Here is a 14,536-nt window from a genome sequence, read left to right as displayed (position 1 = left end):
TCAACAAAATGTGTTAACGATTATGGTGTGGGAGCAAATATTCAGTGGATTCATCAATAGAATTATGGTTTATTTACAATCTGGCTGCAGACCGGGGGACTGCATTCAGACACTCCGCAATTTATTCCAAATATTGAGGAAACTTCCCTTTTCTTCCTAAATTCATTCCCTGCCTTTCAGTCTACAATGCACTGCAAAATGACTAGTGACATTGACTTGGTGAAACAAGTTTTGAAAACTCACATGCAAGTTGCCAATGAGTCAAAGGAAGCATCTTATATAACATTATGGATAATACTACAGAAGAGATAGGCTACTTGGGCCATCTGTTGACTTTTTGTACTCCAACACTTATTATATGGTTAACCGTTGACCTTAAATTCCTGCAAAATCTCCAGCAGGTCCCTTGAAGAATCGCTAAGAGTAGAAGCCAAGGTCTGTGGTGACTTCCACAGTCACGGGCACTGCAAGTCTATTCAGTCCAGCCAACAGCAAGTCTTGCTGCAGGAGATTTAGCACCTAAGTTAATTGCTAGAACATATCGACAACGTAAAGCCTACAACACAACCTTAGCCTCCTGAGATACAAGGTCCAGCAAACTGAGGTTCTGTCTTATGCTTCAAGTGCAAGTTAAATCCAGTTACATCATGGAATATTTTTTGTTTAAGTGAAGGCAGGTTAGAAGTAAGCTGAACTTGTTCTCTTTGATCCTGGTGTTATCCTTCCTGCTCCCATTTTAGATCTTGCAGTGCTGTGAGAGAATCTGGAACACGGGGTCTCGGATTAACTATAAGGAAGTTGACAATTTAAGGCAGAAATGAAGCAAAAATTTCCCCCCAGGATTTTGTGAATATTTGAAATACTAATTCTAAAAGGGTGGTGGAAGCAGTAAACGGAATTATCTTATTGTGGAGGTAGGGAGATTCTGGAGAAGAAAAAAAGGCAAATGATTCTAGGGACGGTAGGAATGCTGAATTAAGATAACAATCAGCTAAGCCATGACAGAGCAAGTCTGTGGGGCCAAGCGCCCTAATTCATATGTTCATAAGAGAATCTCTCACTGCTAAGTCTTTGTAGAGACCTGTTGGTTACTGAAAGCAATTAGGCAGGACCAAAGTGTTTCAGACTGAACAGATAACTAATTCTCTCAGAACTTCACAGTTTTCTAAAAGAAGCTCAACCTTTATTAGCAAACCCTTCAAAGAGTTGTGCGAAAAAGTCGCTCTGAAGCCATAGCATTATTGCTGATTACAGTACTACACCATTACTCACTGACAGGTTATTCTGCACCCTCAATAGATTCATTAGCGCATTTCACAAAACTCTGGCAATCCGTGCACTCAAAGTTAAACTCAAAAATGCAGTTAATGTCCTTCTTAATTATTGATTAACATACATAAAGCACCAATCAGCCTCTCCCAGTCACTGCCTGGAACACATGGGTTAAATCCAGGAGACAGGTTGGACAACTAATTTTTACCAGTTTAATCATCAATCCACAGTACATACACAAGCTCTCTCTAGGGTTAAACAAGCACCCGTGCGTAATAATAGAATCAACCCGTAGGATCCTGAGTTTCACCTACACCCCAAAATCTTCAGGGCTTCATAGCGAAGCATTCGCAAGTTATTCACAGCAACTCTAACCGTTTATTGAGGAAAGGAACATTTTGGTTTCTCCCTTTAGATAAATTTTTAACATTAAACTGATCAGTGAAGTCAACACAAAATGAACTAATCCGTCTGGAGAGAATTCAAATTTCTTCTCTTAATCTATTTTTGAAAATGACTAATTGTAACTTGTCAAAGTCTATGACAAGGCTGATTGATCACCTAATGAATGTTGAGACATATGATCAAGGTTGCCTCAAATGAATATTCATACACGTGCGGCCTAGCAAAACAATTGTGCTTTAGTGAATCCTACAGATTAAATTTGCTAATTGATGCATGCTTCTAATTTGTGTTGTGGGTTTCACGTTGTCAATACATTCCAAAAGTTATTGCATGTTACAAAGACTCATAGGATTGATTATGTACAAAATCAATGAATACGATCCATTTGTAGCTGATTAATTCACAACAATATATAATCACTAGATGATGAATTGTGTTTCGTGTATATTTATCAGATCTGCTCAGTGCAAGAGAGGTAGTTGCTGTAAAATATGCTACTAAAGTCATGTTCACTTCCACCAAGGTGAATTAATATTATTATGTATTTATTAAGTAGCTAAATCTCCAAAGCTAATTGATAAATCCAATGCACAAATCTGAAATTCAAGATATAGATTATTCTGCTCAGCAGGAAGTCCAACAACAACAGATAGATCCTAATCTCAATCTCTTGATTTCTGTTGTGGTTCCCAAAGTGGGCGATATCACTCCCCCCGGGGGCAGAGGGGAGGCACTTAGTAGTTAGGAAGGGAGGTGAGGGAATTACAGGCTTAATTTAAGAAATGAATTACCTGTTATAAGCGTTTGATCCTGACTGCCTCATTATTGATTACAATGATCACATAATCACCTCACCACTTGCTAACCCACAGTTCTCTTAAACTTCGTTCAAAGTGTGTTATAGCCATTTAATACTTTTATATTTGGCATAGCATAAAAAATCTGGACTGAAGGAATTGTGTTATTTCGGGGCCTATGCATTATTGTTGTTCACTACTGTAGTATAGTGTTAACTAGTATGAACCCCATGCTTTAATCATGTAGATTTGCAATTCCTGTGAATTAGGGTATGGCATTGAATGGGGCAAAGTTCAATATCTTCCCTTTCAAATGGCCTGGATCACATTTATCTAGCCCACGCCCAACCGAGATATCGCTGCCCCACTTTATGTACCATCAGGCAAAGCGTCAGGTTTTGCCTGAGCTTTGTGATGTCATAACTTTCCCTTTTATTGATCGCAGGGTTTGATGTTGGGCTTAAACTATAGACTATTGACTATGGTTATCAATTCATATAAAAAATGGTGGAGGTAGACCAAATTAAAGAATAGGTGTGGAAGTATAGTATGGAGTATCTGAAATATAGATTTACAGCAGCACCAAGCAACCAACAGCGGCCAATGTATCTGTTATGCAAAAAATATTTTTTCAAATGAGGCAATGAAACCCTCCAGGCTCCCTGAACATTTGAAGAGAATACACTTTGATAAAGCATAAAGAACATGACTTATTTCAGTCACTTCGTGAAAACTTTCAGAAACAGAAACTACTTCAAAGCATGTTTGCCAGCACTTCACAACTAAACACTGATACTCTGCATGCTTCAAACAATATTTCATTGCTCAATGCTAAGTCTGGAAAGCTCTATCATACTGACTCTGCCAGCAGTAAGGGAGGTTTTGCATAGTTACCAGACCAAATAATTAAAGCAATTCCATTCAAAGATGAATAGATGAAATGTCTGAGAATGTGGAAGATACATTGTGTAATATACTTAGGACAACAGAATTTGCTCTACAGTTCAAAGAGTCAACTTTGTCTGGCAATGTACTTTTGCCTTGTGGTTTTATTTGTTTCATAAAAGATGAAAGCATCGCTCAAGAGTTAATATTTGCAAGGGAACTAGAAAAAGAGATGGAGACGGAGTCAAAATTTCAGGTTGTTGAGCAATTTTTCAGAGAAGTACATTCCGCTCACTAACATTCTTGCTTGTGCAACAGATGGGGCACCATCAATGACAGGAAGCTATCATGGGGCTATTACTTTCTTGAAAAAAACTGCACCTAACATATTTACCACTTACTCTGTAATTCACAGATAGCATCTTGACACAAAAAAAACCTAAGTGACTGGCTGCACAAATCATTAAATACAGTGATCACAATGGTGAATAAAATCAGGTCCTACGCTCTCAATTGTTGACTATGTTGAGAACTTTGTATTGAGATTGATCTAAGTTTGAACACTTGTTATTCTACATAGAAGTCGGGTGACTCTCTTAAGGAACTCTAACTCTAAAGGAAAAGCCCAAGATGCTTTTATGCACTTTTGAAACTGTGATAAAATTCTTTGAAGACTTGAATGCTTCATTCAGCGATCAATTAAAGAATATTAGGCATGAGATTGCTTAGTTATCAGAATTATTTGCAAAGTTTAATGAAATCAGTCTTCAATTGCAAGGAAATAATGTGAATCTTATCAAAGTCAAATCAGTCGTCTCTACATTTCTCTCCCAGTTAACCCTATTTAAAGTACAACATTGGCTGTCGCAACCTTTTCCAATTTCTGAGCCTCTCTGAGTTGGAAGAGAAAGAAAGAATACCAGATGATAATCTTCAAGTATACTGTGCCTAACTGGGTGAGCCACATAAAGACATGTCATAGAAATTTCAGGATCTTCTCTCAGTCTAAATTCCAGATTGGGTAAGAAATCCATTCCTGAACACTTGTAATGAGGAACTCACAGGAAGGATGGAGGAAGAACTGATCTTGCTACAAAGTGACTTTGAGCTGAAGCCGAGGTTCAAAGAAAAATCATAAAAGACTTTTGGTTGCAGAAAGAAATCTCTGAACGCTATCTTGCACTGTGGTAAAAGGCCAAGATGTTCTTTATTGCCTTTCCAGCATTATATTTAGTGGAGCGCAGTTTCAGTGCAGTCGCCCAACTTTTTTCAAAGCAACAAAACAGGCAGCAAATTACTGAACATGAGAATCTAAGACTCCTTCTGAGAGATATTCAGCCTGATGTTGGCACTACAGCATCAAGCCCGTCCATCTCAGTGAAAGGTGAAATAGCAATGAAGAAGTGAACAGTTGTACCACTAATGCATGCTCGAAAATTTTTGATGAAAATTGTTTTCATTGTAATTAAAGAAATAATGTGATTTGTAACTAAATAGATTTCAATATTTGTTCAATTATTTGTCACTGCTTTGAATTTGCAGCTCCTATTTACTTCCACTATTCATCATAAATCAAAAAATTCGTTATAGTTTTTATGTAATAGCCAGAAAAAGAGAGGGGCACTGGGGATGTGGTCTGAGAGACAAGGGGATGGTAACCAAAATAAGTTTGGGAATCACTAGTCTAGATCAATACACTCAACTTTTGATAAAAGGAGTGCTTCACTTTAAAATATGGTATTAGAATAAGATATTGGTGGAATTTTGTAAAAGTTAGTTTCTTGTCCCATATTTGATTTTCTGCATGAAGGAAGAGAGCTTGGAGGTAATTTATTCCTACATATCAGCTTTGAAATCAATAGGCAGCAGAGGAGAATCCTAATATGAATACCTTCTTTCTCAGTAAACCTAGTCTTAGCTGGAGAAAGCTTATCTTTTCAAAAGTAATTAATTCTCTTAAGCTGCAGGTACCTTTATCTATTAGTGATGAAAAATCATGGATCTACACTCCCTGTTCACTCACCTGACCTGAAATTCTGCATCTGGTTACCACTCTGTAGAAAGGAGATGACAGGAGTGGGTGCAGAGCTTAGCCAGGATGTTGCCTGGGGAGAAACTTTCCAGTTTGTTTGTTGTTCATCTATCTATCTATTTATTTATTGGGACATAGAATAGACCCTCCCAGGCCTTCAGGCCACACCACCCTGCGATCTCTGATTTAACCTCGGCCTAATCGTGGGACAATTTACAATAACCAATTAACCTACCATGGGAATGGATCAACTGGGGATGTTTCACTTGGAGCAGAGCAAGTTAAGGAGTCATGACAAAGTACTTGATAAAATCATGAGGATCACAGATTGAAAAAACATTTTTCTTTATAACCACGATGCATAAAACCAGAGGACAGAGCTCCAGGAAAGGGGAGAGTTAGAGGGGGATAAGAAGAATATTTTCTTCACTCAAAGTGTAGTTGAGGAATGCAATATCTAAAGTAGGCAGGGATTAATAAAGGTGTATTGAATTGAGGGGCGGAAGTTTCTTCAGGGCACAGAATTTGTGTAAGAGGTAAAAGATTAATGGGGATAAGAGGAAGAACTTTTCCGACACAGAGAGTGGCTGGAATTTGGACTGTGTTGCCTGGATGTGTGGTGGAGCAGGTACTCAAGCAACATTTAAAATGTATCTAGGCAAAAACTTGAAACATCAAGTTATCAAAGGGTACAGGCCAATTGATGGAAAATGGGATTTGTATGTAAGGGTATGTTAACTAGCATGACCATGGAAGGCCGAAGGAAATGTTTTTGTTCTGTATGAATTTTCTCTTATTATGCCTTTTAGTCTAATTTTTCTATTATAATCTTTGCTGTAAACTGAGACATTACCAATCCTCATTCAACTACTCTGACACCTGCTACGTACAACGTTGCACTCAAGAGGATCTTCTGTGGAGTAATGTACTATCATCTCTCGCCCACATCCATCACCATTTTGCAGAGTATGGACTGACTTACTTTAATTATTTGGCTGCAAACACCATTTGTTGTTTTATCACCACTATAGAAATGTGTTTTTTTTAAAAAATAAAATGTAAAGTTTTGTATCAAAGGTTGAATTTTGATTTACAAGCATAACTCAGTTCTGTTCCATTAGATCTCATGAATGTGTTCAGTTTGGGACTGTACTAACCCCTAGGACAATTGCAGAGATCTGACAACTGGACTGCAGAGAGTCTGGATCAGATCACTGAATGCCGACAGCTGAACTTCTGAATTTCAAATCCCTACATCATGCAGCAGGCAGAACATATTGCTCAACAAAATCAGCAACTCCATGTTAAATCAAAAGCCTGCAGATGTTGTGTATCTGACTAACTCAGCCAACTGCAGCTCACTGAGATACAATGTCCAATGAGGATAAAGCCGAGCCAAGAACTGGCACTGAGCTGTGGAAAACAAGTAGCAGGCCAGGTCAAGTGACAGCTCCAGACTGTTGACAGAAATCAAGGTGAGCTCTGTACTAATCCCCAGCGACTCTTCAGGAAAACAGAGCAGGCAGCAGGCAGAAGCAACCGAACAGCAGTAAACCACTGTGTATTTGTGATGCTGAAAGCAATGGAGGACAAGAAACACAAGCAAATAGCCCTGAGAGCCAGTTCTGGCATTCAATTGGATCTTGGCTCATCGATATCTGAATATATATTTTTTTCTCCACGTCATTCAATCTCTTACTAATAAAAATATCTTTAATAAAACCTTCAATTCTTATTCAATTGCAAACTTTCAGAGTGCTGTAGGCCTATTAAATTACTAGAAATTTAGAAAACAACAAACATGATATGGATCACTGTCCCATAAAGCTCCATTAATTCTGCAGTTTGGCATTGCGGTAGAGTAGGATTTTCTAGTCTATAGTTGCACCCAGTGTGCCAGAAACTGAACAATTGGGATTTATTTATAAAGTGGCTACTTTATTAGGTACACCTGCTCACTAATGCAAATATCTAACTAGATATAGGGGCAACAACTCAATGCTTAAAAGCATGCAGATATGCATAAGAGGTTCAGTTGCTGTTCAGACTAAACATCAGAATGCACGAAGAAATGTGATCTAAGTGACTTTGACTGTGGAATGATTGTTGAATGCAGACAGGGTGGTTCAGAAAATGCTAATCTCCGGGGATTTTCATGCACAATATGCTCTAGAGTTTGCAGAGAATGGCATGAGAAACAAAAAAATCATCCAGTGAACAGTTTTGTGGGCAAAAGATGCCTTGCTAATGAAAGTGGTCAGAGGAGAATGGCCAGACTGGTTCAAACTGACAGGAAGGTGACAGTAACAAAAATGTTACTAGAGTGGTGTGCAGAAGAGCATCTCCAAAGGCATAACACGTCAAACCTTAAAGTGAATGGGCTACAGCAGCAGAAGACTACAAAGATACACTCGATGGCTACTTCACTAGGTATAGGACGTACCTAATAAAGTGGCCACTGAGTGTACTTCAGTTCTAAAACTGAACTCTTTGGGGATCCCGTTGAAACCTTTCTAATGTTGAAAGGCCTAGACAAACCAAATCTGGAAAGAATGTTTCCCATGGTGGAAGAGTCTAGGACAAGAGGGCACAGCCTCAGGATAGAGGGGCGCCCTTTCAAAACAGAGATGCGGAGGAATTTCTTTAGCCAAAGGGTGATTAATTTGTGGAATTTGTTGCCACGTGCAACTGTGGAGGCCAGGTCGTTGGGTATATTTATGGCAGAGATTGATAGGTTCTTGATTGGACTTGGCATCAATGGTTACGGGGAGAAGGCCGGGAACTGGGGTTGAGGAGGAGTAAAAGAAGGATCAGCCGTGATTGAATGGTGGAACAGAGTCCATGGGCCAGATAGCCTAATTCTGCTCCTATCTCTTCTGGTCTTAAAATTTAAGTCCACAGACATAAATTTTAGAAAGGGATTTCAATCCAAGCATTTAATTCCTGCAGGGGTGAATATTAATTGGCCTTTAATCTCTAAGGTTAAAAATTTCTTCAGAACAACTGGTAGTAGAGATAAATATAAACATTTATTTCTCAAACATGCTGTGAAATGAGATGATGAGATTGCCCTGTGACAATTTTTTTGCCAAGTTCGCTACGTTACAAACATGACTTGCCTTCAAACAGATTCAACTGGTGCAGTACTTTGGGCATAAAACACACCGAATGAAAAATTTAAACAAGCTTTCTCGTGTACATGACCAAAAAGGGTTGTGCTATGGAAGACAGAAGATCAGAGATGGAAGGATTACGGATGTTCAAAGCAGCCCCATCCGTGCATTCTAAATGCTTGATTACTTCCAGTACTGGGGACAAAGTAACCTGCTTGCTGCAGGAAAACTACTGAAGGGACATCATGGATAATCTCTGTGGAAAGCAAACAGCCACTTCAACTGTTTATTGTAGTGTTGAGAGACTAACAAGTTAATATACACTAATTATCAAAAGATTGTAGAGACAGGTAAATATAAACCTAATGCAAGCTTTCAAAGGATCATAGAACGTTTCTGGTATATCATGTCATCTTGTAATGGAAATTCTGACCAATTTTTAGCCCCTTATCTAAGGAATGATGTACTAGCTTCTTGAGAGGTTCATAAGAATAATCCTAGGAATACAAGGTTTAATGTATGATTATAATTAGAATCAGGTTTATTATCAATAACGTTCTTTTTGTCTTGAAATTTGTTCTTTTGTCACAGTAGTACAATAGGCCACACTCCTGACACTCCTTCTCTGCCATCTGTCTCTGTCCTCCCGTGGCACTCCATTGTCGCCATTCCTAACATTCTTTTCTCCTGCCAGATTTACAAGTTCGCTCTCAGCTGCACGTAGACAAATATAGTGACTATAATAAATAAATACACAACTGGCACAAAAGAGGAATACTGAGGTAGAGTTCGTAGGTTCACGAACAGTTCAGAAATCTGATTGCAGAGGAGGAAAAGCTGCTCCTAAAATGATGAGTGTGAATCTTTAGGTTGTTGTACAGTACTGTGCAAAAGTCTTAGGCACATGTATGTAGCTATAGTCCCTAAGACTTTTGCACAGTACTGTAGTAATTTTATATATTGCACTCTACTGCTGCTGCAAAAAAAAACATGACCTATGTGAGCGATAATTATCCCAATTCATCCATGCCATTCCTGACATACTTTGCTCCTGGCAGATTTCCTCTCCACTCACGTTGACTATTACAATGCTGTGCAAACGTTTTTGCCACCCTAGTTATATATAAGTTCCTGAGACACAGTGCTGTACCTCCTTCATGACAGTAGCAATGAGATGTGGGCATGTCGTGGATGGTGCCAGTCCTTAATGAGGAGTGTTTGATAGCTCTGGGCCTGTACACTATTACATTAAGTAATACTTGTGAGAGGAGATCTCATTCTGGAAGACCTGGATAGAATAGAGTGAAGGAAATGATTCCTTCAGTATGAGATTCTAGGATCTGAGGGCATAGCCTCAGAATAGACAATGTCCCTTTAGGACTGAGATTAGGAGGAATTTCTTCAGCTAAAGGGTGGTGAAACTGTTAAATATGCTGCTGTGGAGCAGAACTCATTGGGCATATTGAAGAAAGGCTCTTGATTGTTAAGGGGTTAAGCATTACGGGGAGAAGGTAGGACAATATGGAACAGGGTGGAAGTGACTAATATGGGGGTGTCATAAGTCTAAAGTGTTTGGTGGAAATTCTATAAGGGATGGCAGGGGTAACTTTTTTTTTACACAGCGAATGGTAGGTGTTTGGAATGCTCTGTCAGGGATAGTGGTAGAAGCAGATACAATAGGATATTTAAGAGGTTCTCAGGCACATAGATGAAAGAAAAATAGAGAGCTACATGGGAGGGAAGGGTTAGTTTGATTTTTGAGTAGATTACAGCATCAGCACAATACCTTAGGTTGAATGACCTGTACTGTTCTGTGTTATATGTTCCAATGCAGTGAAAGAAAATCAGCTAGGATTGAATTGGGAGCAGACTCAATGGGCTGAATGGCCTAATTCTACTCCTATATGTTACAGTCTTAAGGAACTCTATTTGAATCAGAGTCAGGTGCAAAGCTCCGGGTGAAGATCACACCAAAGGAATTAATTATTCATTATCCACAAGGTGTTAAGCTGAAGTCTTCTATGATAGCATTTTGTGGAGATGATCAATCTCTGTGGCATTGAACGTGACAAGGAGGAACACAAGTATAATCATACGCATTACAAGTTCAAGTTTATTGTCATCTGACTGTACATATATACAACCAAACACTGTTCCTCCAGACCACAGTGCTCCCACGAAATATATAGCACAAAAACATTGCCATAAAAAAGTTAATAACATCTAACTCAAAATACCTGTAGTGTGGCAACACAGGTTGACAGCAAATGGCTCACTGACCTAACAATAAGATGGTAGAGCTGTTCGGGTATTCATTCATCTCACAGCCTGAGAGAGGAAGCTGTTACCCATTCCATTTAACTTCTATACCTCCTTCCTGATGGTACTGAGTCAAACAGATTGTGGGATGGTAGTAGGGATCCTCAACAATGGTATGTGCTCTTTGTCTGCAATGCTCCCAGTAAGTACCACAAATAGCAGGGAGGGAGACCCTGGAGATCCTCTCGGTGGCCTTTACTGTCCACTGTAGGGTCCTGTGGCCCGATGCCTTGCAGTTTCCGTACCACATAATGATGCAAGTTGTTAGAATGGGAGTGGGGAGCCTTGCACGTCTCAATCTCCTCAGAAAATGTTTACACTACTCTGTCGTCTTGACTAGTGTGGAAGTATTTGTGGATCCAGGTCAGGTCCTCATGGGGCCTGTCTCAGTTCATGGGGGAGAAACCATGAGCAGGAACATATTTAGACAAGCATTAAAAAAACTGATTTAAGATTTCACACGTTTATCCGTAGTTACTGATTGGCAAACATCATATCATTGTGATCATGCAAGTTTATTTTTGTTATTCATTCAGAAGATGTGGGAATCTCTGGCAAAGCCAGGATTTATTGCCTGTCTCAAACAGGTGCATTCAAATGAGGGCAAAATTATCTGCAAAGTGTCGCATAATCAAAGTTGAGAAAATAAAATTAGAACTCCAGCCAAACTGTAATACTTACTTTTTAATTCTTTCACCAAACGATGCTATTTCATCCAGGATATTCTGAACGCTAATGACAATATCTTGAACCTTGTGGATTTTGCCCATTAATCCTTTCCTTTCAGGGTCCTGGAAGGAATAACAAATATCTGTCAGAAAAAGAGCGGAAGACACTTTTGTTGAAGTGGTCTTCTTCTCCAGGTAGTGAAGAAAACTGATTTGACAAAAATACTCTTCTATCAGTGATGATAATGGCTTTTTTAATCATTGTATTGTGAGTTTATAAATTGGGTTCAACAGAAAATTGACCAATTCATCTTAATACGCTAAGTGAAAAAATAGAAGTTGCTTTTGGCCAGATGCTAGAGGAAGAATAATCATTCAACAAAGGGATCTTAAGGATGTTACTTCAGTGTCTTCCAATTTTTTTTTGGTAGAAACAGTGGGAAGTTTGCACATTCTCCCCCTGACCATGTAGGTTTCCTCTAGATATTCCAGTTTGTCTCCCACATCTTAAAAAGCTGCAGGTTGAAGGTTAAAGACCACAGTAAATTTTCACTCACATGTAAAAGAGTAAAAAATCTAGGGAGGAAATAATGATTGAGGTATGATTAAGTGTAAAAGCAGATGCTTGATGCTAAGTGTGGACTTGTGTCAATACACCTGCTTTTGTACCATAATCTCTCCATAATAGTATGAGTAGAAGCAGAAGCTACACATTTTCTGGCAGCATAGTGCTATAGTGTAATGCTAATGCAGTGACAGTGACCCAGGTTCAAATCCTGCCGCTGTCTGTATGGAGTTCATACGTCCTCCCCGTGATCGCATGGGTTTCTTCCAAGTACTCCAGTCTCCTCCCACAGTCCAAAGATGTACAGTTTAGTAGTAAATTGGTCAGATGGGTGCAATTGGGTGGTGTGGACTCATTGCCCTGGGATGGCCTGTCATTGTGCTGTATCTCTAAATAATTTTTGGAATTTACATTAATATAGATGATGATAGATGCCTAGAATAAAAGCGGTATCCAAAGTATAGCTGGCTTTTTACAAAGGAAGAATTAGTGTAAGAGATGCTTGGCCAAATGGCCTTTTACTCCCTTTACGTCTTTTCTTTTGAATTTGAGGAGAAAAAAGTCAAGAAGGTACAGTTGTAACGTCCACAAGTTTATGACATATTGAGAAGTCACATTGCTGACTTCAATTGGCACAAATTAGACATTATTTCATTATTTCAGGAAGCTTTCCAAGCCATTTGGTAAACAAAACATTCCTGATACCGAAAGGAGATGTAAATGCTAAAAGTACATTTCACATTTACAATGCTGGGTTGTGGGGAAGGAAGGGGAGGAAGATACCCTTATGGTTGCCGGTGGCAGTGGTGGGGGCGGAAACAATAGGGTCTATTAAGAGACTCCTGGATAGGTACACGGAGCTAAAAAAAAAAGGCTATGGGTAAAGACATGGTCGGCATAACTCTGTGGGCTGAAGGGCCTGTATTGTGCTATAGGTTTTCTATGTTTCTATCATATCTATTTTGTGATTGGTGACGTGGAGGTAGTTTTTACCATCTTTGGCTACTGCACAGGACAGAAAGAAGCTGCAGAGGGTCCTAAATTTAGTCTGCTCCACCTTGGGTACGAGCCTACAAAGTACCCAGGACACCTTCTAGGAGCGGTGTCTCAGAAAAGCAGAATCTGGTATTAAGGACCTCCAGCACCCAGGGCATGCCCTTTTCTCACTGTTACCATCAGGTAGGAGATACAGAAGCCTGAAGGCACACATTCAGTGATTCAGGAACAGCTTCTTCCCCTCTGCCATCTGTTTCCTAAATGGACATTTTCACTACCTCACTACCTCATAATTGTAATCTTAGCTCCGTGTATACTGATTTGCTGAGTGTTCCTAGAGCCAAGCATACAAGAACTGGTGATGTGGCCTTTTGTTCCTCTGCACCAAAAATCTGGAATACTCTAGCAGCTAAGATACACCAGGCTAGTATTTTGGAACATATCAAAACACTTCTAAAAGCCAACTTTTTTTAATTTGGCCTCCTTATAGGACTACTTAATGCCTGTTGATGTTGATTATATTTATATAACTTGGGACATTCAATTACATTTTATTCTGTATAACCTCTGTCTTTACTTACGATTGTTAATTTTATCTTGCATTTTTATGACAATATTGATTGATCTTTATAATCTATGTAAAACTTTGAGCATGAATCTTAATGTATGAATGGTGTTATAAAATTAATGTTATATTATTATTATTTTTAGTGGGTTTGACCATGATGGTGCCAAACAGAGGTCTGAGTATTTAGAAATTGCTGATCTCCTGTGGTTTTCACAGATAGCAGTTTCTGGAGTTTACAGAGAATGGTGAGAAAAACAAAATAAAAATCCAGTGAATAGCAGATCTGAGGACGAAAAAAAAAAGCCTCATTAATTAGAGAGGCTCGAGGAGACTGGCCCGACTGGCTCAAGCTGACAGGAAGGCAACAGTGACTCAATTAACCAAACATTTCAACAGCAATGTGCAGAAGAATATCTCTGAATGCAAACACATCAAATCACAGCAGAAGACCACAAACATACACTGATGATCACTTTATCAGCTCCAGGAGGTGCTTAATAAAGAGGCCACTTAATAAAGCACCCACTTCTTTCACAGAATGATCGGATTTCAGGACCTCCAAATCCATGTATTATTACACTGTATTTATCATGTTATGTTATACACATGAAACAAAGGAAGACTGAAATGCCTATGCCACATTTCTACAGTCCACATCTGTAGAGAATACATGGAAAGACAAGCAGCAGTTGGAAAACATTGGAGCAGCAACAGGCTGTAATAACTCAGCAGGCCAGGCAACATCTATGGTTTGCAGAGTTTCGACCCCAAACATCGCTGTTTCCTTTCCTTCCACAGGTGCTGCATGGCCCACTGAGTTTGCCCAGCACATCCTTTGTTGAGCTGTTGAGCTAGAAAGATTCACCGTTTCTGGATCTGTCAGTGACTTCTTTTTTTAAAAAAGTAAAGATTTAGA

At 39.1% G+C, this 14,536-nt stretch overlaps 1 protein-coding gene across 7 annotated transcripts in view; it reads right to left on the bottom strand.

The window, feature by feature from the left end:
* LOC132382466 (multiple C2 and transmembrane domain-containing protein 2-like) overlaps positions 1-14,536 on the bottom strand; it is a 430,775-nt gene that overhangs the window by 23,948 nt on the left and 392,291 nt on the right. For 6 of the 7 annotated variants that reach the window (XM_059952695.1, XM_059952694.1, XM_059952689.1 and 3 more), the window contains one exon: positions 11,505-11,614. In XM_059952695.1, the coding sequence (XP_059808678.1) occupies positions 11,505-11,614 (110 nt within the window). Of the gene's footprint in view, positions 1-10,685; positions 11,205-11,504; positions 11,615-14,536 lie in introns of those variants that run through there. The other variant, XM_059952696.1, reaches the window with a different exon arrangement.

The sequence above is a fragment of the Hypanus sabinus genome, chromosome 28, assembly GCF_030144855.1.
Source record: "Hypanus sabinus isolate sHypSab1 chromosome 28, sHypSab1.hap1, whole genome shotgun sequence".
Lineage (NCBI taxonomy): Eukaryota > Metazoa > Chordata > Chondrichthyes > Myliobatiformes > Dasyatidae > Hypanus > Hypanus sabinus.
This window is presented reverse-complemented; position numbering and strand designations above follow the sequence as displayed.